General features: G+C 41.8%; 1 protein-coding gene across 1 annotated transcript; it reads left to right on the forward strand.

Annotated features, from left to right (window-relative positions):
- The first annotated feature begins 396 nt into the window (after positions 1–396).
- Positions 397–23,626, forward strand: LOC124129160. Its single transcript, XM_048394194.1, has 7 exons — positions 397–459; positions 10,859–10,927; positions 11,400–11,439; positions 13,863–13,991; positions 18,827–18,970; positions 20,270–20,392; positions 23,138–23,626. Exons 1-7 carry the CDS (start codon positions 427–429, stop codon positions 23,164–23,166), a joined length of 567 nt encoding a protein of 188 aa, XP_048250151.1. The 5' UTR covers positions 397–426; the 3' UTR covers positions 23,167–23,626.
- The last annotated feature ends 679 nt before the right edge of the window (positions 23,627–24,305 follow it).

Genomic DNA, 24,305 nt, shown 5'->3' on the forward strand with positions numbered 1-24,305 from the left:
GTTATGCAACTCACTGTCGCAGTTGTAGTAGCATATCTATAAAGTTATGCAAAACAATATGTAAAGCGCCCCCAAATACTTGCATTAGTCCGTTCTGATTTCTGAAAAAGCGAGTTTGTTTACAAACAAGAGAAAAGTCCGGTCACGTGATATGCAAATTAGCCTGTGGCAGTGGTGTTATGCTGAGTCACAGGAGTCCGTATCTAAAAATAGACGCCCTCGTGCATATTCATGACCATCTCCACACGCGAGCCCGAAGGCGTGTTGAGATGGTCATGAATATGCATGAGGGCGTCTATTTTTGGATACGGACTCCTGTGGCTGAGTCGAACGTTGCGCAGAATATAGTTGTGAATCACTCTCCTACCCAGAGTTCCATGCGGCCTCGGCGCATAGTACTACCTCTGCAACGGTGTGTGGTTGTGAATGGAAGCTCGAGCCCGAACATTCGATTGCTCGGTATGGTATATTTCAATTATTTGTTCGTTGATACAAATGTAATTGTAATACTTGTCTTGTCAAGCGTTATTTACTGACTCAGAGAATCATTTCAGAGCTGTTCTTTTCCTTAGAGTAGTCTGAACACAATTTGGATCTTACTTAGGCCTAGATATCGTAAGATTGCCGTAAATCCAAGATAACCTCACTGAGGCTCACACATGTCGTAAGTTTTTCTTATTCCTATCCATGATGGTTTACAAACAAATAATCTGAAAGTGACATTTTGAATTCTCTTTTCTTGGAGTCTGCGTGTCAAGTAAAGTATATTGAGAATACTACACTCATGCAGGTTAGAGGCCATTAACACGGCAGTCTCTGACGGGTGGGCAGTGATGGTGCCCAGGTATCTATGCTTGTCTACAACTTCTATTACCTCATTATCAATAACAGTTGGATTAAAATATGAGTTATCTTTCCTAAAATCTATGACCATTTACTTTGCTTTCTTGACTTTTAAAAACAGATAACTATCTTCAGACCTATGTAAGACCTGTGAAATCACTACAGTTGTGTAACGATTTCGTCTCACGGAAAAGGGATGGGCAAGTGTGCTTACTGCGCGAAATACTCCAGTCAAAGATGACACAACACAAAAAGACAGTAATAATATTGTATTGTTGTGTGAGACGATCTCTACTTCCGTCGGAGACATTCGGTTTCCCTCGGAAGTGTTCGGGCAGCCGAGGCCGAGGTGCACGTGGCCGAGCGCTGCCGGAAAAGGGATCGTCTGCAACGAAGCTTCGAGAAAGGTAAAATCCCTAGTTCTGAGCTAACAGTCGCGGACCGCATTTTAGAATAACACTGCGCAGATCGTGCCGGACGATCACACTATTAATTGGCGAAACCATCAGGGCAGTTAATCACCATATTGTTCGCGGAAGTAAAATCACTACAGTGGCGCTGCGAACAAAAATACGATTTCTGCTTTTGAACGGGCCGCCATTTTGATTGTTTTGACCGTTGCCGATCTGAAGTGAAAATTTTGTCGTACGATTGGAAGATATTTTCCATTTTTTGTACGGCAAATATTGTAATTATTGATGCTATATGTTATTATATGTATGTCTCAAACATTTTTCATTCATGTGCCACGCGAATTAACGTGTTTGGCAGATTTTGAGAAATTTTGACAGTCTGTTGCGAGCGTCAACAAAACCGGCGAAACCGCATTATCAGTGGTTCATATTGGGAAAGGGAGGTCACTCTAATTTCAAACGGGAGCTATCTCCGTTGTTTTCGTATTTGCGAGAAATGGCGTCACCCACGCTGCACGTTGTTGGTCCAGCTATTAAATGCCCAGCTTATTAAAACGTAAGGTAATTAAATGTTTGAATGCATTATATATTTATGTTTCCATCAGTACATCTTCTAAGATTGGTTTAGTGGTGATAACCATTTTCCAAAATGTGGGCCCACATTTTTCCCGTCATCTATGGTGATCGAAACAAGTGGGCCCACATTTGTATTTCGCCTAGCTTCGTTAGGTTGTTTCGTTAGTTCTGATAATCAATCCCTAAATGTTGGCAGACGTTCTTCCGTCATATTGATTGCAACAGGAGGGACCACATTTATTAATCGCGAAATTCTACTTAAATATTGATAATCATTTTCTCAAATGTGGGCCCACATTGTTCCCGTCATATATGGTGATCGAAACAAGTGGGCCCACATTTGTATATCGCCTAGTGGGTAGACGTTCTTCCGTCATAGTGATTGCAAAAGGAGGGACCACATTAAAAAAATCGCTAGCTTCATTAGCTTTGCTTACTTATAACCATTTTCTAAAATGTGGGCCCACATTGTTCCCGTCTTATAGTGATCGAAACAGGTGGGCCCACATTTTTAAATCGCTGGGTTTCTTAAGGTTGACGAAGTCATTTAGGCTATTGGGTTCACGTTTGTCATTATGTGACATTTTATATTATTCATATTTTGTAATATTGATGGGAAATATCTTTATAAATCATTTCGTGTGACATTAATTCCATAAAAGGCACAAAAGTCTTTGAAGTTTGAATAACTGCGTCATAGCTGACCACACTAGTTTTACAAAAATAGCTACCAAGCAAGAAACATAAATCTACTTCAAATTAAAATTACAGAGGCAATACCACTCATTCTACCTTTTCCAGTATAACACATCAATCTAATCATAAGTATTGGTGGCGATATAAGCCTGAACATATGTCTACACTTGAATTGATCTCGGACATGATACAAGCCTCAGACGTTTCCGAGAACTTGTTCCATAAAAGGAATAACTCATGAATATTAATAACCCCACGACCTAGTTTGGCGATGTTCGTAGAAGTGAGTTCTGCTGTATTGCCATCTTATTTGTACATTTTAATCCAATTATATTTTAAATAGACAAATTATGAGTTCGTTATGCGGGTTTGTTTACGTAGTATATATTCTCAACAACAAGTGCGTTTAGTTTCGAATGTGGGCCCACCTCGAACATTCGATTAGGCAAACGGAGTTAGCTCCCTTCTCGAACCACCGATAATGCGGTTTCGCCACAAAACCTCTGACCTCGTGACCTTTAACCTCGTCCGTGATACTTTGCATACGAGCGATTGTTTGTATGTATATGTATTTTCTGAACGAAATTTTTGTGTGAGATTGATTTATTACCACTTTTGGTCCACCGTGATACCTATTCATCGTGGATTAATCGTATAATAAAATTGAAATCTGTTGAATATTCTGTGGTGACAAGACAACACAGGAATCGTCAATATTGTCGAGATTGGGATCACACACTCGCTGAGTTTTGCGATAATTTTTGCAAAATACAATATTGCTCAACAATTTGAAGTTTGGATCCCACACCTGCTGTGTGTTGCGATAGATTTTGATAAAAACATCTTGTTCATAAAGTGAATTAGGACTTCAAAATTAAATCAAACCATGGCAGAAGACAAAATTTACATTAACTTTTGTGAAATTCAAGATTTGGTCACAGTGCCTGGCATCGGCCGTTCCACAGCAAAATTAACAATGGCACACATTGAGAATAATGGGGAAATCACCAAGGAGGAATTTCTAAATTTAAAAATTCATAAAGTCACCTCCTTGGCTGACTATTTTGATTTCTCTGCACCTGGAAGCCCTGAAATTGGAAGCCCTACAATGGATAGCCAGCCTCTGGCTCAAAGCCTTCTACAACCAGGTATATCAAGTTCAGCCAACATGGGGCCAAATTCTGCGGTCGGTATGTCATCAGGGTATGGGGGTTTAGGGGGTTTAATGACCCCAGTACATCAACCACCACCTGCTGGCGGTGTTGCGAGCACTCTTGCAACACCCACTCATATACCACCACCTGTTGGCAGTGTTGCGAGCACTCTTGCAACACCCGATCATATACCACCACTAGTTGCGAGCACTCTTGCAACACCCGATCATATACCACCACTAGTTGCGAGCACTCTTGCAACCAGCATGCCCAACACATATCCGCACATCCTGGCACAGTACTCGCCTTACCAGTACTCACCATACTCACCGCCAGCGTTTGCTCAAGTCGCAGCACTCCGATATGAGGAAGAGTTGCGTCAAAGAGATGCATTAATTCAGTCATTATTGGCAGAACGCCAAGAGCGGACACAACAGGTACCGGTAAGCAGCCGAGTCCAAACCCCAGACCAGAATATCCATGGTGGGGTTCGACCCAACGTGCCAGCACAGGCAACAGCATCTCGGATTCAAGATGACCGATCAAGACAGCAAAATCATTTAATTTCTGTCATTGACAAATATCAGGCCACACATGTTCAAACAATTCCCCAGTCAGGAAGGGTCGAAAACCAACCAGGAAGAGATATACATCCTGGGCAATTTCTCAGTGACCGAGAGTATGGGGCAGGGGATGTCAGACGACGCACTCAGATTATTACCGAGCCTGGTCGCCCAAGTAACAGAGAACCAGAGATTTGCATAGAGCCAGCGCTTGATCATGTTGATGATGACGAATACAGGTTTCCTAACCCAGGAAGGGCCAGACAGCATCAACCAAGGCAGAGCTATGCAAGTCAGGACAGACACAGCCCGGCAATCAAGGTACCTAGGGCCCTGGTCTTTGATGGAAAGAGTCGTTGGTCGGCTTTTTATTTAAAGTTTAGGACTTATGCCAAACGAGAGAACTGGAATTCTGAGGAGTAACGGGACCAGTTATGCTTCTGCATGAAGGACGAAGCAAGTGAATACTTCGCTTCTTGCATTGAGCGAGATCCCGATATCCCATTTGAGGATCTCGTTAAGAAGTTTCAACGGTGGTATGATCGCCAAGAACTTCCAGAAACAGCGCAGGTGAAATTCAACACCATGCGCCAACAACCTGATGAGTCCCTCGAGAAATGGTCGGAACGGCTCATGTCAACAGCAACAATTGCATTTGACAGATTGCCAGAAGACTATGTTGAGCGACAAGTCATCATGAGGTTCTGTCTTGGATGTGAGCAGAAGGAGGCAGGTCAGTATGCAGCCAACCTACATCCCTTTTCTCTTGAGAAAGCAATGGATGCTGTGCGCACATTCCAGCACACCCATCAGGCCATCTATGGTAAGCCGAGACAGATAAGATACCTGGCATCTGATCGAGAAGAGGGTGGAGATTTTCAAGTCAGGGCTGTATCAAGGTCACCAGTAAGCAATTCCAGAACCCCAACCCTGGAAAAGAAAATGGACCAGCTGGAGGCAAGGTTCGACAAGATGGAAACCATGCTATTCAAAGTAATGGGAAGGTTTAGCAATAGGCGTTCTCGTTCCCCTAGTCCCGCAACATCACCTGGTCGCAGCAACAAATGTTACCAGTGTGGCCAAGTGGGACACTTTAAGATAAATTGTCCTCAGAGAAGCCCGTTTAAAGACAAAAGGGTAACATTTCGAGAGGAACAGAGTTCCGGGGAGAAGGAGTTAAACTCCAACGGGGTGGGTCGAAAGGCCTAAGTCCTACCCCACACTGGAGTGAAGGCCAGCTGGAAACTGCAATCAGGGCGCCACAGCTAGGTCTCTCAAATTCCTTTAAAGGTGCCCACGAGGAAGTCACTGCTCACGGCAATGGTCCTAGCAGACCACAAACTGCTGTGAGTAGTGACATCTTCAAATGTCTATGCCCTGAAGTTACCATCAATGCAGTGCATCATGGAACAGTTTTTACCATCCCGCTATTGGTCCAGGGCACAAAGGCAATAATTGATACTGCAGCAGAGGTGAAGCTTTTCAAGAAGCTTCAACATAAACCAGTGAAGAACCATGATGTCACCTTACGCACTGCTGGACAAGAATTGAAGATGCAGGGTTTTCTCACCAAACCAGTCACATTGCAGGTCCAAGACAAGCATTTCCAAATGCCTGTATATGTGGCTCCAATAGGAGATGATATAATCCTGGGCTTTGACTTCTTGCTGAAAAATAGTGCCGAAATTGACATGAAAAATCATATCCTAACCATAAATGGAACAACAGTGGACATGGTTTTAAGGGAGTCAGGTAAACCAGTTAATGTATGTCGCATCATGATACCCCGGCGTACGTTACTACCACCCCATTCAGTAACCAGGACACCCTGTTATATGGAGCAGGTTTTGGACGTCCTCGTCTTGGATGAGGGTGCCTCAGAGTTTGATGGTCAGTCCCTTGCGGGTCCCATCTCACCTCAAGCCATTGACTCTCATTGTCATCTGGATCGTCTCCAACTTAGACAGTTTGGCAAGTACCTAGAAAGTAGGTCTTTGGAGGACACCCTAAAGCCAGGACCCCAGCAACATCCAGATCGACCATTTCAGTTGGTTAGTGTGGTGTCCGTACATTGTGACCCGGGCACATATCCAAAGGTCACAGGCCAGGACACAAGGATCCACCACGCTATTGGTCTGCATCCTAAGAAGGCAGACCAATTTAACCAGGCTATCAAGGAGAAGATCTGCCACCTCCTGAAACAGCCTCAAGTCGTCGCCCTAGGGGAGATCGGTATCGACCAGTCCACCCCTCCAGCCTCCTGGGTGCGACAGAGGGAGGTGTTCCAAAGCCTGCTTAAACTCAAGCCATCAGGCCTACCGGTGGTAGTCCATTGCCGTGGCAACGCAATGGACGAAAAGAAGAATTTTGGTGCTGTGGCCCATTGCCTTGCTATAGGCATCCTAGATAGGCACTGCCAGGAATCCAAAGCAGATAGTGTATCAGTCATGGCCATTCATGTCCATTGCTTTGGGGGAGATTACCAGGTTCTAGAGGCCTGGTTGGTCAAATTCCCCAGGGCCTACTTTGGATTTTCTGGAATGGTGGCGAGATTCACATCTCAACAAAAGAGAGCTGTAAGGAGGGTACCAGAAGATAGGCTACTCCTAGAGACAGATGCACCCTACCTGTCTCCGAGAAATAACAGGATCAGCACCCCCAATGATATAGGCGAGGTGGCCTACTTGGTATCAAGGATCCGTGGGACAACAGTGGAATCGGTTCTCGCCACCACCACAGCCAACAGCCAAGCCCTGTACCACTTCTAGTAAGTGACTAGAAGGACACCCGGGTTACTCCTGGGGGTCAGGAAAGTGGTACAGCCACGATAAACACAACTCACCCCATCAAGTACCCGTGTCCATTCATGGGTATTTTGCATCTTAATTATCCGATGCTAATTGTGGGGTACAAACCCTCAACACCTCGCCTGATTGAATGTGTGGAGTAGGGCTGCAAGGATTTAAAAACTACGTACAAGGAAATACAAGACACAGTGAATCAAGTACCCGTGTCTATTCATGGGTATTTTGCATCTTAAATTATCTGATGCCATAGGCTGTGGGGATACCATTAAACCTACAGACCCTTAACACCTCGCATGATTGAATGTGTGGAGTAAGGTTGCAAGAATATAGAAACTCCATATTGACACAGTAAATCAAGTACCCGTGTCCATTCATGGGTACAAACCCTTAACGCCTCGCATGATTGAATGTGTGGAGTAGGGTTTCCAGCAATATTAAAGCATCCCTCCCAGCGATGACGGACGTCTTCGGATGTGCCAGAGCGGCTAAAAAATAAGGTGTTCCTCCAGCAATGACGGACGTCTCCGGATGTGCCTGAGCAGAAAAGATGGGGGAGGACCTTCAGCAATGACGGACGTCCTCGGATGTACCCGAGCTTAGAAAACAGGGAGGAGTGTTGTGTGAGACGATCTCTACTTCCGTCGGAGACATTCGGTTTCCCTCGGAAGTGTTCGGGCAGCCGAGGCCGAGGTGCACGTGGCCGAGCGCTGCCGGAAAAGGGATCGTCTGCAACGAAGCTTCGAGAAAGGTAAAATCCCTAGTTCTGAGCTAACAGTCGCGGACCGCATTTTAGAATAACACTACGCAGATCGTGCCGGACGATCAGACTATTAATTGGCGAAACCATCAGGGCAGTTAATCACCATATTGTTCGCGGAAGTAAAATCACTACAGTATTATAAAGTAAGGAAGTTACAGGGTGCAAGTCCTGGCCGCACAGACTGGAAAACACCTAAAACAAAATGAGCAGGGCTAGCTGGTGATGTTGGTGTCCAGGCAGTGCAGGCAGAAAGAGCTTATGAAATATATTAAAAGAATCATCAATAATCCAACTGATATTCAGGATGTGATGATAATACTTATAAGAGAAAATGACAATGTTAAGGACTATGCAAACGCATTATTGATACAAAAAGGCATATGTGCATAAATAAATGCACAACGACAATGATTGTTTACGGAAATGACATTAACTAATAATCCCCCAATATAATCATCACATCCTTTCTACCATATAGGATACATATAAGATCCCACCAGACGTGAGGTGAAGTCACTTTAACAGCGGCCAATAGAGATTTTGAAAACATACATTTAAACCCAAAGTGAGGGAATATTTATCCCAGCGCATTTGGAATAGGATAGGCATGTATAAATAACCGGTTGAAACACGTAAGCCTAATAACCACGAAAGGACTCCTGGCCTGTACTAGAATTGTGGCTAAGAGGAGTGGGGTATGACTGCCTGTTGGATGATCATACCAGTCCATATGGGGCTAGCTCCAACAGTATGACAATACACCCAGTAGGTAAGCCACGTGAGGCTACCCAGAATGAATGCCGAATTTAAGCAAATGTATTAAAAATGAATGTAGTAAATGGATATTACATAATACATATTTCTCAGATTGCAGGCAAATTGTTGGCCATATAATATAATACATTATATTATTATTGAATACAAGGTGACTTCACTATCACATCAAGTGGGAAAACGCTGTGAAATATACTTTATAACACCAATCCGACAATGTAGAAATATTACATATTTAATAGAACAGGATTGGTATTTAATAAACAGGGTATTTCCATATTTAGAAGTTGGTTACTGCTAAGCCAGCTGTCATCATATGGGATTGCGTAACGCCAGACGCCAAGAGGACAAGAAAATTATCATCTGCAGGAATGTACACTAACCTTAAATTGCCTGATTATTATGCCATATATGTGAACTGGTATGTGTTACCATTACTTCGCAGACATTAGGATAGGATGACATTAATGTATGGTAGGCCAAACTGTGTTAAGGTAAACATAAAGCAGACGACGGAGCCATGCCTTGTTTACATCCGGTGCGGCCATTTTGTGATGCCACCGGAAGAGAGCCGGAGAGTGCCGAGGATAGCCGAAGATAATGTGTGCTGCCCAGCGCACAGGTCAAGAGCTGTCAGTGAGGGGTCAGCCACTTGTTACTTTAAAATAAACTTGCAACAGAGTTCTGTTGTTGTCAGCAACAAGTGCATTTATCAGACGAAAGAATTTGGAATAAATGGAACTTTGAATTTAGCAAAGAGCTAGTTTCAATTTTGACTGGCCGATCCAATTAGCAAAATTACTTCCAAACACAAAAGGTATTTTACTACAGCTATTTTCAAACGAGAAAATAGTGCAACAAATAAATGTCATTCATTGTTGCCATTGAGTGCACCTTTGGACAGTCACAGATGAGCGACGTTTGCCAGTTTGGCACAGCAAGAATGACTTGGACAATGGCCAAACACTTGTTTTGAATTTTGCTTGACTTTATGAAAATAAATGCAGCACATGATTCTTAATCCTGTAAAATGTTATAACTATGCACTGGACCATACAATAATTGCCTACAATAGACCTATAGATGCCGTACAGAGAAACTGGTGCTCTTACCTAAAACAAAATGAGCAGGGCTAGCTGGCGATGTTGGTGTCCAGGCAGTGCAGGCAGAAAGAGGCGGTTAAAAAGTTTTGAGGTCACACGGGAGCACTGGCCCCTGTCATGTGACCCCATAGTCCCAGGCTATTGGCTAAGAGCTGTTGCTATGGGACCCCTGAGACCAGTGCCGTGAACCCCAAACCCTATTCTAAAATTAGTAAATTGGCCGGATATTTTGGTAACTGTTGTAAGGAACTTGGGCAAAATATCCCGCCTTTACACCTACCGTATTCGACGTAATAAGCGCCCACGGCAATAGTTGCTAATATATTGACTAGGCTAGTGTACAATCCCATATTAGCACCCCTTCGGATTGATCAATGTACACAAGACTTATTTATTCGCGTATAATATGCACTCGTGTGTTATATGCACCCTTAATTATAGGCAATTAAATTCTGGAAAAATATATATGTCGTATATATATAAACATTTCAGGCTGTCAGCATAAACCACAAAATTTATCTTTAAACTCTGTTGTTTTTCACCAAAATAATATTCTAATAAGAGCTCCCTATTTCTAATTTTGAGAGTGCCCTGGGCGCTTATTACGTTGAATACGGTATTAGAAATTTCAGGACCTGCGAAGATCCGGGGTAGAATAGGTCTTCAGCAACCCATGCTTGTTGTAAAAGGCGACTATGCTGGATTGCATGGATTGATGCCCACTGTATTGTCTGGTCCAGAATCAGTTACTTGCAGATCACTGTCATATAGGTGGAATATTGCTGAGTGCGGCAAACAAACAAATCAGGAATCAGAAATTTCAGACCTACAAGTGCAGTGTCATCTGCAAATTTTACAGTAAAACAACTAATAAAACAGCTATTATAAAACTTTATATGTCCCCTGTGCAAGTGGGAACTGAGGATGAGCGGATGCCATTATAGAGCCAAAACAGTGCTTGTTATTTGGTCATACTTCTGTTATTGAGAAGTTTTATTGACTAAAGTAAAAAAAATATGTCAGCTTTCCTCAAAATTAGAGTGCATATATATACACATTTTTACTCCAAATACTGTATATTGATATTGTATGTATGTATTTTGTCACTGAAATAGTCTCCAGGCAAAATGTTTGTGGCCATCAAACCATCATCTTTTCTTTCATTTCAGCCACCCTATTATCATTACAATATGGGAGTACCATCTATAAAGCTGCTGTCAGGTGTGATGATGTTGCTGGTGAGCTTTCAGAGATGTATTCATAGGACATATTTTTCCATTTTTCCATCGAATATTATTTCTAAGAACATGGCTCATTGATCATGATAAAGATGATTTATAATGCACAATTTATATATGTTGTGTAATGTGACTGTACTGGTGATAATCTTGACAAAACAATGATTATTTAAGAATAATATAAGTGAAGTTTTTTGTGTTGAGTAGTATATTAATACTTATGTATTGTCCTTGTGTTGATACATGTCATCGTATCTCAATTGCGTGGATGGATGCTCATTATGTTTATCACTGGATTGCCTGGTCCAGACTCAATTATTTACAGACTGCCGTCATATTGCTGGAATATTGCCAAGTGCGGCGTTAAACAAGAAACAACCAACCAGCCAACCTTGTACATGTTGTATGCTTCATTTTTCATTTTAACATGCATTATTATTTTATTTATTTGTTTGTGTTCATTTCATTGCAGACATTTGCATGTCCCTGTCTGGCTTTGGTTTGCAATGCTGGTATGTAAAGTCAGAAATCACTATACTGTTACCATAACAACAGATGAGATCTGGGAGTGTGTTTTTGTCACTGAAGTATTGGATTGCAAAGTGTCTTGACACATTTTTTTTTACCTCAGGCAATATTCTGCAAACTTTATCAGAGTTTCCAACTCAAAATAATCTGCAATAACTGTTCGTTAATTTTCTGTTCCTTCAATATTTCAAAACAGAACACCTACTAATGTTTGTTATGAATGCTGGTTGATAAAGCGTTTGCCTTGGACAGTGGAAGGTTGGTGGTTAGATCGCCAGTCCTATCATACCAAAACACATTAAAATATGGTACTTGTTGTTACCCTGCCTGGTGCTTGGCATCAGAGACAATCTGTTGGCATTAAGAAGTTAAAACAAGGACTGGTCAGCCAGTAATTAGTATGTCTGAGTGTGGCATCCATGCTAAACTGTGGCATGGTATCTCAGTGGGCCAACTCTATAAGTCTGGAATCCGGGGTAGAATAGGTCTTCAGCAACCCATGTTTGCCGTAAAAGGCGACTATGCTTGTCGGAAGAGGCGACTAACGGGATCAGGTGGTCAGGCTCGCTGACTTGGTTGATGCATGTCATCGATCCCAATTGCGTGGATCGATGCTCATGATATTAATCACTGGATTGTCTGGTCCAGACTTGATTATTTACAGACCACCGTCATATACCTGGAATATTGCTGGATGCGGAGTTAAGCAATAAACAAAACAAAACTATAAGTCTGGCAATCGTCCGGACATTTGAAGCAGACACACATGCATGTCACCATATTGATGCAATAATCTTGAGTCATCAGAATGCTAAGAACACTAAATCCCTTTTCATCTCCTTCTTTATGTGCAGAGTTTGTGTCCCTCATAGGTGATATTGCAACAATGAAATTGCAGCACAATGCTCATTGGTTACCATGACATCACAATCAAATGACATCACTATTAGAGCTCGGATGGGAAACTCGGGTCTCTCATGACTTCATTGACCCGAGGTTAGTTGCGTGATATTTTGTGTATATGATAAAACATGCCCAAGGGTTGTTATGATATTTAAAACCCGCATCCTGAGGGAAAGGGTTTCAAATGTCATAACAACCCGAGGGGAAGTGTTTTATCTTACTTATAAACCGAAAAAAGAAACTTAAAACAACATTTATCAACATTTTTATGTTTCGAACATACTTTCCATGAACCTTAGGAAACTCGCGTAAAATATCTGTTGTTGGCGTACGGATCTTGAAAAGGACATTCTAAAAAGCAGTGCGGCTTATCAACAACTCTGTAGCCTTGTGGTACACTCACTGGGCTACAGATATGAAGGTTGCGAGTTCGATCCTTGGGCAATATAAAGAAAACATTTGTCATTTGATTTTACATTTCATTACATGTTACAATCTGAACAGACATTATATTAATAAAATACCCAGGACATTATATAAAATCCCTGGGATATTATAACACATTATATAGCAAATATGACTTGAATATCCTATAAGATCCTTGGGATGTTATATAAAATCCCAGGGACATGTCGGGATCCAGTGAGGATATGAGATTTAAACCGACTGGAGAACAATAGGATGACGTCACCGGAGGTTTATAATTGATGACAAAAACTCCATGGTTACACAAATCTCCCTTATTCACATTTTTTTCTGTCTATGCACACATTCCTCTTGACTTAGATATGTTTGAGTACAGATAAAGTGTCATTCAACTTCAGTGTATGAATGATCAGATCGTTTTATATGTGTATCTAAATACTTGTCGCCAGGGCTCAGGTAAAACAAATCCTAATTTGACTTTTTGTACCTAACACATAAGACCTACAGTACCGGTAGGGTCGAAAAATAGGGGGTCGGGTACCTGGGTAGTAAATTTGGACTTGTCCCAGCCTTCTGTGTATTTTCACTCAAGACACTTAGACAATCTCTCCCAAGTGTCTTCCGAGATCAAATATATCAAGATGAGTTGATAAAAGTTACAAACATCCACAACAATTGGATGCAGTTCTCTCTATCATTTATATATGTTGTAGTTTCTATTGTTTTTTTACATATTCTTCCATTAGAATAGGTCTTCAGCGATCCATGCTTGCCGTAAAAGACGACTATGCTTTGTTGCAAAAGGCGACTGATGGGATTGGGTTGTCAGACTCTCTGACTTGATGCATGTCATCATATCCCAATTGCGTGGATTGATGCTCATTTTATCAAACACTGGATTGTCTGGCCCAAATCTTTACAGAACACCGTCATATAGCTGGAATATTGCTGAGAGCAGCGTTAGACAACAAACTATGCATATTCTTATCCATTATGTTTATCTGTGTTAAATGTCAAAAAGTGCATAAATCTTAGTTTCCCATTTTTGAGAATCATATGAAACCATTGTTTCCAACAGGAGAAGAAGCGGTGAAGACCAATGGCACCTCCTATGAATGCAGGACATGTCCGCCAGGGAAGTACCAACCAATAGCCAACACAACACTGGCAGATGGTTTCAAGTGCTCCAAGAAAATATGCTCTCCTGGTAAATACATTGAATTATCACATAGAAATACAGGGTTTTACCAGATGCAAAATATTGCATGTACATGCATGCAAATTGAGAATGAACGTTTGTAGTTAAAACTGCAAGTCTTGTTGAATCAAACCTAACAACGTTTGGTTGCATGTCACATATAACTGACATTTCTGGTGAGGTTGTCAGTTGGGGACCTTCTTCAATGTTCCGTCTCACCCCTGGAGGGAATCTGGTGGTTTAGATAACCACGGGTCAGGAGCCCCACTGAACAATATACTCAAGGCAGCTAAACTTGCGTTGTATTAACGTATCTGACTCTTGTATAGGGTAAATGGCTGAAACAAATAAAACAGCCAGTAACTCAGATGTCTCCATTCAATATTGAGAATGAAAGTGAAACGGAATGTCGAGACGTGAGCGTCTATACATAGATTACCGAAGACATGATGATAATACACCAGGGCCCACTCGCACAAAGCTTAGTGCTAAGATGATCGTAACTCCCATACTTAAACATAGGCTTACGATAGTCTTAGCGCTAAGATCGCTTTGTGCAAGTGGGCCCAGGTATTTATGAAGTCAGATTTGACAAGAGCACATATATACAGTAATTAGATTACTCACACTATGATTGCCTACGGGTTAAGAGGTTTATCACTTATCGAAACCGAGTGAGAACCCAGACACTTGACCTGCTTGTGGACCATTTTGCACATGAACACCAGAAACCAAACTCTGCACAGAAGAGTGCACATGCATACCGCTAAAGCCTTGGATCGCCAAAAAGTATAACTGTGAGTCCCTTGGCCTCTAAAATAGATAGACCAAGGTAAATCCCTGGAAACCAATCAGATAAACTTAGTATCATGATGCGATAAATGTGCACTATTACCTTATGATGACAATATATTTAGATAGGGCTTCTCGATCATTTTGCGCAATATTATAAAGGGAGTTAGACGGTTGTGTTGACTTCTACAAGCTCCAGCATTGTATTCCTACTCAGTTTCTGTTGTGAGTGAAAATACATCTTAAATTTGATAATATTAGGACATACACAAAGATGAGAACTTTCGACGGATCCATGGATTTCAGGGCCAAATTTATGATAAATGCCATTACAATATATAGATACATTGTAAAGTAGCCCAGACCCCTGGCTAACTTCAGTGATTTTTTTTTAAAAACATTCTTCTCCCTTGATACAGAGCCTCTCAGCAGGTAATCTCTTTGTATGACAGTCCTGTCTACGGGTGTGATCAGGTGGTCAGACTCGGTGACTTGGTTGATGCGTGTCATCATATCCCAATTGAATGGTTCGATGTTCATGATGTCAATCATTGGATTGTCCAGACTCGATTATTTACAGATCGCTGTCACATTGCTGGAATCTTGCTGAGTGCTGCATTAAACAACAAACGTGTGTGTTCATTCATGCATATCTGTGTTGTAAGGTTATTTATTTGAAAATGTGGTTGAAGGTTTTTGTACCCAAATATCTTCCTGACTGAATACTTGTATTTTACTAACATAACGGTACCTAACATTTGCTCCAGACTGAAATAAAAACTGGTGCTATTCTATGCAGTGACTTTGAAAAAAATGTATTCTTTCACTCAACAAAAACTTTAGTTGATTTTTAGCACGCGTGTATTCTTGTTCACACGGAAAGAATGTTTGGGTTTTTTCAACATAATCCCTTTCCACATGGATGCACTTTGGCCAATAATGTTGGAGGGATTTCAGCACAGATTTGTAAAAGTCCTTGTCTTTCCAAAATGTTCTCAACAGGTGCTATGATGTCATCATTTGAGTCAAAATGGTTTCCTCCTAGATAGTTCTTTATGTTTAGGAATCGAGTTAAGTCTGACGGACAGCGGGGTGCTGAAGGAGTTCAAATCCACACTGGTGGATTGCAACCATGGCAACGATTGATTTGTGGATTGTCACATTTTCTTGATGGAAGGGAACACCTTTTCTCTGACAGCTTCCCATGTCTCTTAGTCTTCATTTCATCACGTAACTGCAGCATAACATGCTATGTTATTGTCTGTCTTTTGGAAGATTGTCTCTTAGGGGATGGAATTCTTCCAGTTGGTCAGCTGTCTGGGAGCACGCCCCATTCCGAGGATCATCAACATTATAGCAAAATCCTTATCTCGTCCGGATCAACAGAGTGGTGACAACATCCGATGATTTTCAAGTGGATTTCCTGCTTTTTCCCTTTTCCAGATGTCGACCTCTTTGCCACCCGGTTCAACGCTCAGTTACCCAGGTTCGTCATCGCACGCCCAGATCGAAAAGCTTGGGAGAACGATGCTCTAGCCATATCGTGGGAGAATTTCAACGGCTACGCATTTTCCCCTTACAAGCCTTCTACCTCAGTTACTTCAAAAGATTGCAGCCACGCCACAGCTATGTCTGCTTTTGTTCTCGCCCTATTGTCCAGCTCACAGATGTTCACCACTCTGGTTTACCTGACAAGCGGAAATCACCATCCACTTCTGTTTCAGCCTAACTCCAGCCTGCATGCACCCATCGCTGGAAACCCTCCATCTATGCGTCTAGTTCATCTCCAGAAGTCCCTAGTGGCCAAGGGGTATTTGAGAAGAGTAGCTAAGACCATCACTGAAGCTCATCCTTCCTCCACTAAGGCTCTATATGATCATAAATGGAAGGCCTTTGAGGAATATTGCCATTGCCAAGACATCACCTTGTTTACCACTGCTTCACCTCAACAAGTTCCTGAATACCTTCAGCATCCCCGGTCTACCAGGAAGCTTAAGGGCTCCACGTTAGCTCAATATCTAGAGGGTATAAACTCGGTCATCACTTCCATGACTTGGCATGAAAATATCTACGGTTTCCAGGCCAGGTCCTCATCACCTCATCCGATGAGATGCCTTCACCTCGTTCCAATCATCCAGATTTCGCCCACCTACCTGGGACCTGAATGTCATACTCCACCACTTGATGTTGGCAGACTTTGAGCCACTGGACGAAAAGGATTTTGAACACATCTTCCTGACAACAGCTGCAAGGGTCAGCAAGATACATGCACCAGACATCAACAGACTTCGTTTTGAGAGGCGACATCACGGCAAGGTTCATCTTTGTCTTCTGAAGGACTCCAATCTGTCTGGGCAACTAGACAGATTGGTCACCATCCCATTCCTGGCTTCAATCCTAAACTTGGAGGAACGTGAAGACATCGCGTTATGCCTGGTCAGAGCACTCTGCATCTCCCTTCAGGCTTTTCATCTTCACTCCGCTGATCTCGGGAGAGGCTTGTCAATCCTTTGTCTTCAGCAGCCAACTCTGAGGTCACCCGTGCCACGGTCTCCTTTTGGTTATGTTTGACAATCTTCCACGCCTCCTCAGACTTCAAACACTCAAGGGACGATAGCCTTACGTCTTAAAGCTTTAGTGGTGGTTTGTCTTGAAGAACTAATTGCCTGGAGACCCCTTCTGAAGTGGTAATAAGTTGTGGTGGAATAGGTTCCCTACTTCAAAGCTTCACAGTCAATTTTGAAATGATGTCCTACGTAAAAGTACACAACGAATATTATATGTGTGGCATGTAGCTGTTAGACAACTTTTGGTCTTTCGTCCGCACACGTCTCTTCCCGATGGGGGCGGCGATGTGTTTGTGAATTTGTGTGTGGACAGTTTGAACGAACACAGCAAGTTTCCGGATTGTTAGGACTGACCCCCCCTGGACACTATATAAATATTGAACTGCTGTTTTCACAACAGTCTGAGAGAAGCTTGCCTGGAGGTCACACACAGTGGTATAGGGTTCACCAGGAAATTTCTCATGGCCTGTCAGGTAAATTTGGTGTCACTCTCACTGTAGTCATTTTCTATTACTCATTGTGGAGCAAATGTAGAGGATTTATTGTTGTTTGACCTTTTTGTGTAATGTTTCCGAGCCCACATGGTTTTCACCCAGGTGGTCAGCGCCTGTGTTTAGCACATGTGGAATGAGTGAAATGCCAAGAACCAGTTAGGGTTCACAAAATAACCAGGTGTATTAATTATGGCATTGTAATACGGTTGATAGATATATAGACCATTTTTGTTCATTTTAAGTGTGCTTGTGTGCACTGCCACTGGTGAGTGATATTACCTGATGGGTGTCAGGTGACCAAACTGCTCGGGTCACGGTGCATAGGGGTGGAGTGCATGACTGATTTGTTTGGGTGGTGACTATGGTGATGCGAGAAGTTTTAGAGGCTGGAAACTTTGTTTTAGGATGTTTCCACACAAGGATAGAAAGAAGAAGGAAGAAATGCATAGTGTGAGATAGGATATGTATATAAATATACAATTTAATGTAACTTTTTTGAGCTAAAGAGAACATAAATACAGATAAAGTGTTTGACTGACTATTTCTTATTGCAAAATTCTGCTTTCATAGATGCATTTTCCAAAATACCAAACCGTAGAAAAAAGAAGCTTTTTCACGAAAAGCCTTTTTTCGCATTGAAAAAGATATTGCTTTCAAGACAGTTAATCAGCAGAAATTCTGTGGAGCTAGGATGCTGTATCATAAACTTTTCAAAAATGAGGAGCAGCTTTCACTTTAAGATACTTCTTTAATAATAAAATGAAAATAAAAAACAATAAAAGAAAAAAGTGGAATAATTACTGAGAACTAAATTTGCGGCTATTTTTCTAAATATAAAAAAACAAGTATGCGTTTTCAACGTGAGTCAGTATCAGTTTTTCTTCAAAGATTTTTAAAAAAATGGAAATTATAATGTCTGTACTAACACTTGTAGTCAATAGCTATTTTCCAGTTGTGTATATTTTGACTGAAAATCCTTTTCAAATTTCAGAGGCAAGGGTGCCAAATTTGGAAGATCCAACCATGGGCGCAGTGTGTGTTTGTGACACCACAAGAGGGTATTATGGAGAACACCCCGATAATTGCCGTAAAAGAGATGAACCATGTCCTACAAACAGTACATTAACAAAGACCGGTAAGCTTGTAAAAATTCATTTCACCAAATATCTTGTGCAATTTTGGTTAGGAATGACAAATTATGTGCACATGTCAACATACGGCTCATCTCCAACATATGCTTATTAGTTCCACAGTTAATATAATATAATACAATACTTGTTGGTTAGTTGTGATTCAGGAGACAATAAGATTTTGGCTTGTAAGAGGTGAGGTGAGGTGAAATTGGGTTTAACATCGCGTCCAAGGTTATTGCACTTATGTAGCGACGTGGATGCACGTGTGTGTGGCTGCTTGTACTAGTCTGGACTGATGCCGATTATAGTGATAGCTCACTGAGATAACATGTCACAGTTTAATATGAATATCCTACTCAGACACAGTATACTCCGAGCTGACCAGTCCTTGTTTTAGCCCCTTAATGCCAAGCGCCAGACAGGATAACAACAAGTACCACCTTTTAACGTCTTTTGGTATGACACAGCCGGAGATCGAACCACGAACCCTCCGCTCTCCAGGTGGACGCTCTACCACTAGACCACGGAGGTGGTCTTGGCTTGTAAGAAACAACCACAATGAGGAATGGGTGGTGACAATGTGATATATGTCAACCTCTGGCTTGACTGGTCAAGATTGGAAATTTACCAACCATTCAATCATATACCCAGACCCATCTCCTCCACTCACCAATTCACCACTCACCCATTCACCTCCACTCACCCATTCCCCTCCACTCACCCATTCCCCCCCACTCACCCATTCCCCTCCACTCACCCATTCCCCTTCACTCACCCATTCCCCCCCACTCACCCATCCCCCCCCCCCCCCCCCACTCACCCATTCCCCCCACTCACCCATTCCCCCCACTCACCCATTCCCCTCCACTCACCCATTTCCCCCCCCCACTCACCCATCCCCCCACTCATCCATTCCCCTCCACTCACCCCCTCCACTCACCCCCAACCCCCCCCCCCCCCCACCCCCCCTCCCCCCACCCCCCACCCCCCCTCCACTCACCCATTCCCCACCACTCATCCATTCCCCTCCACTCATCCATTCCCCTCCACCTCCTCTCACCTCTTGGACTACCTCCTTGGTCTAGTCATACTAGTGGTATTGTGTTTAAAATCAGCATTAGTAGAAGCAGCCAAACACACATGTTAGTCTGGATAATCAGAGATGGCCCATCTGTAGTGGAAGAAGAATTCAGAAACAAGTTATAATGCAGTGTAGTTGATAGTCCTTAGTGTCCACCCTTGGGGTGTTTAACATGTTGAATATGATATGTATGGTATATATCTTGTACTTCCTGCTTCAGGCAGGTGTGTTTGCATTGACGGTCATGCTGAGAATGCCTTAGGCATATGTGTACCTGTAGGTCCCACCTCTGTAGGGACCACCCCTGTAGGGACCACCCCTGCAACTACCACAGGTGTTTTTGGTAAGTTTACGCTTATGTTGATCACTCATTATCAAGTTTCTTCTGCTTTTGACTCATATTAATAATATCATGAAAAACATTTTGACATTAGTTAATAAAATATTTGTATTAAAAACGTTGTAACATATTATGATTCTAAGCCATTTTGTAGCTGTTGATTGTGTTATCCTTCGACGATCATCTGATCATCTTTGCACATATGTTATAGTCCTCGCCACCGGAAAATCACGATTAATTAACAATGATAGCTGCTTGTGTGCTAATACATTGAAAACATGCCGTTCTGCCGATAAGGAATTTTACTTAAAGCAATAAAAATAATTGACAAGTGCACTTTTATAAGTAAATTTTCTTCATGATAAAGATCATCATCGAGTTTTGATCACATGGTTACCATCCGGGTGAGAATCGACAGTCAGGTGATTGTGAGCAGTTATATTTAGCAATGATCCTGGTCAATTGAAATTAAAATCTGCATGTGTTTTTCTTTCAGTTCCTGCTTGTAATATACGTTCACTCCACATGCTGCTAAATATAGTCGTTCGCAGACACCTGACTGTTGATCCTTAACATTTCTTAAAATGTGCACTTTGCAATTTTTGTCATTATTGTAAATAATATTCCTTATCAGTGGAATGGCATGTTTTCAGTTAGCATGCATGCAGCTATCATTGTTGATTAATGATTGTGATATTTTGTGATTCTATTTCAAGTGGTGAGGACTATACCACTGTACACCTGTTACGTTTTCACTTAAAGGGCAAGTTCACACGGAAATGAATCTAATTTTCTTGTACTTTTTCCACAATAAAAGTGTTAACCTAGAAGTGTCATAGACAAAAATATAAAAATATCACAATTAATTAACATATGTTTTGCATTAAAACGATTTAAATTTTTCACATTTACCAAGTGTTCTATTTCCATAACAAAAACACCATGGCTTATACCCCTTGCAATATGACGTCATTGGTGCCAATTGATAAACATTATGACGTCATCATGCTTTGTTAGAGCCGCTTCACGTGGTGTAGGTACAGGTGTGTGATTCTAGCGTCTCAGATGCCAGCCAGCATAGTGTTATGCTGAGTCACCACTGCGCCGGAGTGTGTCGTAGGCCATGTTGTTTTACAGAAAACTTGTACTTGATATCTTTTGCGTTCAGAATAGACAGGGACCCAGTTGAATTGGCACCAATTACGTCATAATCTAAGGGGGATAACTCAGGCCTGTTTAGCTCGAAAAACGAAGGCCTCATAACGGCATATCATTTTCACACTATTGTGAGCTTCCTACTTTCACTGTGAAAAAAATGAGTGTATATTTTCAAACACAGATACTAACTAATTCTAAAAATGTGTTTTGTTTAGAAAAAGAAAGAAAGTGTTTTTTGCGTGTACACTTCCCCTTTAATCACTCATTCTCAAGTTTCTTTTGCTCTGAAATGTCATGATTCATATGACTGTAAGCTATATATCCTACCTCATAGCCATAAATTCATAATTTTTAACTTACCCTATCTTTCATGTGGAGACATGCTTGAACGATGTTTCCAACTACCGTATTTACTGGAGTATAGTGCACACCCAAGTTTAATGCGCAGCCCCCTCTAGCAGATTCAGTATTTTGGAAAAAACAATTTGAATATTATGCGCAAAAATAAATTACACTGTACCTCTTCAGCAAACTTTGGTTAACGAATATATGATATAATACCTCAGAGCTCTGATGGGACATAATGTCCTGATAATCCACACTCTTGTCAGAGCAGGAATAGTATATTGTCTGTGTTTGAGTGGGCCGTGATGATTGTTTTTGGGCAATAAACTCTGATAGGGTCCTGAAGGATATAGTGCTCCAGTCTTGTGCGTGCATAATTGAGGAGACACGTGAAGATCCGGGGTAGAATAGGTCTTCAGCAACCCATGCTTGCCGTGAAAGGCGACTATGCTTGTCGTAAAAGGCGACTAACGGGCTCGGGTGGTCATGCTCCCTGACTTGGTTGATGCATGTCATCGATCCACATTGCATGGATCGATGCTCATGATGTCAATCACTGGATTGTCTGGTCCATACTCGATTATTTACAGACCGCCGTCATATAGCTGGAATATTGCTGAGTGCAGCGTTAAACAACAAACAAACAAACAAACATAATTGAGGAATTATCAAAAGCATGTAGCTCAAACATGCTGGCTGCTGTAGCCATAGCTAGGAGAAAAATTTGGTTTTTTCGAAGCTGTTAGTAGTGTAGCATCTGTCATGGGCTGACAGTACGATTGATAAATTCAATTTTGGGAAAGTGTATGGGGCTTTTATATCTGCCAGATAAAAATGTCTTCATAAGTCAATTTAGTACTTAGTGAGTGCCTGAAGAGAGTCCAACATGTTGCAGTATTGAGGCAAGTGCTGGGCCCACTTGCACAAAGTGATCTTAGAGCTACAACTATTGTAAGCCTATGTTAAAGAATGGGAGTTACAATCATCTTAGCGCTAAGATCGCTTTGTGCATGGGGGCCCTGATCTATAGCCTCTAACTGTGACATGCCTGAAGTTCAGATCCAAAATAGGAATTTATGGCTATCATGTAATAGAGATAATATTCTTGAAATTATACACAGTGAAATTATACACTGTGATAACTATTGTTTTGAGATTTTTAAATTGAAGGTCACTGCATATTTCAGAAGCTAACCACCATGAAACACTGTACCTGAGCTTATGATTTATTATTTTCATTTTTAGATAATCCAGTTCCACAGAGCCAGGGGTAAGTTTGTCAAGATTATTTTGAAAACAGCATGAGGAAGTAATTCAAAGTCATAAAAATTCAGCTGCAGCCACTGCCATTTGTAGTGTGTGCACTGGTGCTTTGTCCTGAAGCCTTCGACCCAAACGCTTTGCCCTTTCCTTCTTGTGTTATTTTTCAACAAATTTCAACTTGAAAGTGGGTTCTTTGGTGGGGGTGAGGGCAAATATTTCCTGTTTGCTCTGAATGTTTTGATTCTGGATCAGAGTGATGGATCATTGTCTCATCCTTGGTTAAAGTTCACATGAAACAATTATCATAATTAATTACCATAATGTTTGTACACAAAGGCCTGAGACCTAAAAGTACCGAAATAAATTGATTGATTGAAACAATTATCAAGATTCTACTGATAACTGGTCAAGAGGTCCTTCTATATTGTCAGTCGAATCAGCTTCTGATCTGGTAAGGGGGCACGGGTGGCCCAGTCGTATAAGGCGCCTCGATTCGCTGTGCAGAGTTGCGTCCCTTGGGCACGCCAGAAACCTATGATTGTGGGTTCGAATCCCGGTTCACCCCGATTATGTTTCTAGGTTTGTCAGCACCATACCCCTGCTCGTGGGTTTCACCGAAGTGGTAAACGTCTGAAACCTGCATCACTTCGGGCTTTCCTCCCACACGCCGTGATATGACTGGAATACTGTTAAAAGCGGCGTTAAACTCAACACACTCACTCACTCTGATCTGGTAAGGATAGTATTTATGGATGAACAACTTCTTTATTACAATTAAGAGCGACGTTTCTGTGTAGGGTCTAAACACTGTTATCAAGCAAGTGATGTACAGGGTATGGTTGACAAGCATATATACAACAATAACAGTGTCTATAGACGTGTTATCGCCTTCCTAGGAACATGCTTAGTCTCTTGGAAATCTATGTTAGCTCACCATTGTTAACAACCTATATATATGAACTATCTGATCTGGTGTCAACATTCTGGATACCCATCTTATGGGCAGTTTGCTCCTGTTGTGTGGTCAATTAAGATAAACTGAACTGACCCAAAACTGATCCCAATAGTGTCAGTGATATGATGAGTCAATAATCATTCATTACCATCGGGTGGGCAGCCTTCACTTGCGCTTCAGATATTGCATCTTGGA

The sequence above is a fragment of the Haliotis rufescens genome, unplaced genomic scaffold (assembly GCF_023055435.1).
Source record: "Haliotis rufescens isolate VD_foot unplaced genomic scaffold, xgHalRufe1.0.p SCAF_13, whole genome shotgun sequence".
NCBI classification, from domain to species: Eukaryota; Metazoa; Mollusca; class Gastropoda; order Lepetellida; family Haliotidae; genus Haliotis; species Haliotis rufescens.

Bases quoted from the DNA above. Each gene is read 5' to 3' on its own strand.
- LOC124129160 (XM_048394194.1), top strand. From the start codon at position 427: ATGGAAGCTCGAGCCCGAACATTCGATTGCTCG. The intron at 10,928-11,399 runs GTGAGCTTTCAG...ATTTCATTGCAG, and splicing joins CAGGTGTGATGATGTTGCTG to ACATTTGCATGTCCCTGTCT. The intron at 13,992-18,826 runs GTAAATACATTG...TTCAAATTTCAG, and splicing joins CAAGAAAATATGCTCTCCTG to AGGCAAGGGTGCCAAATTTG.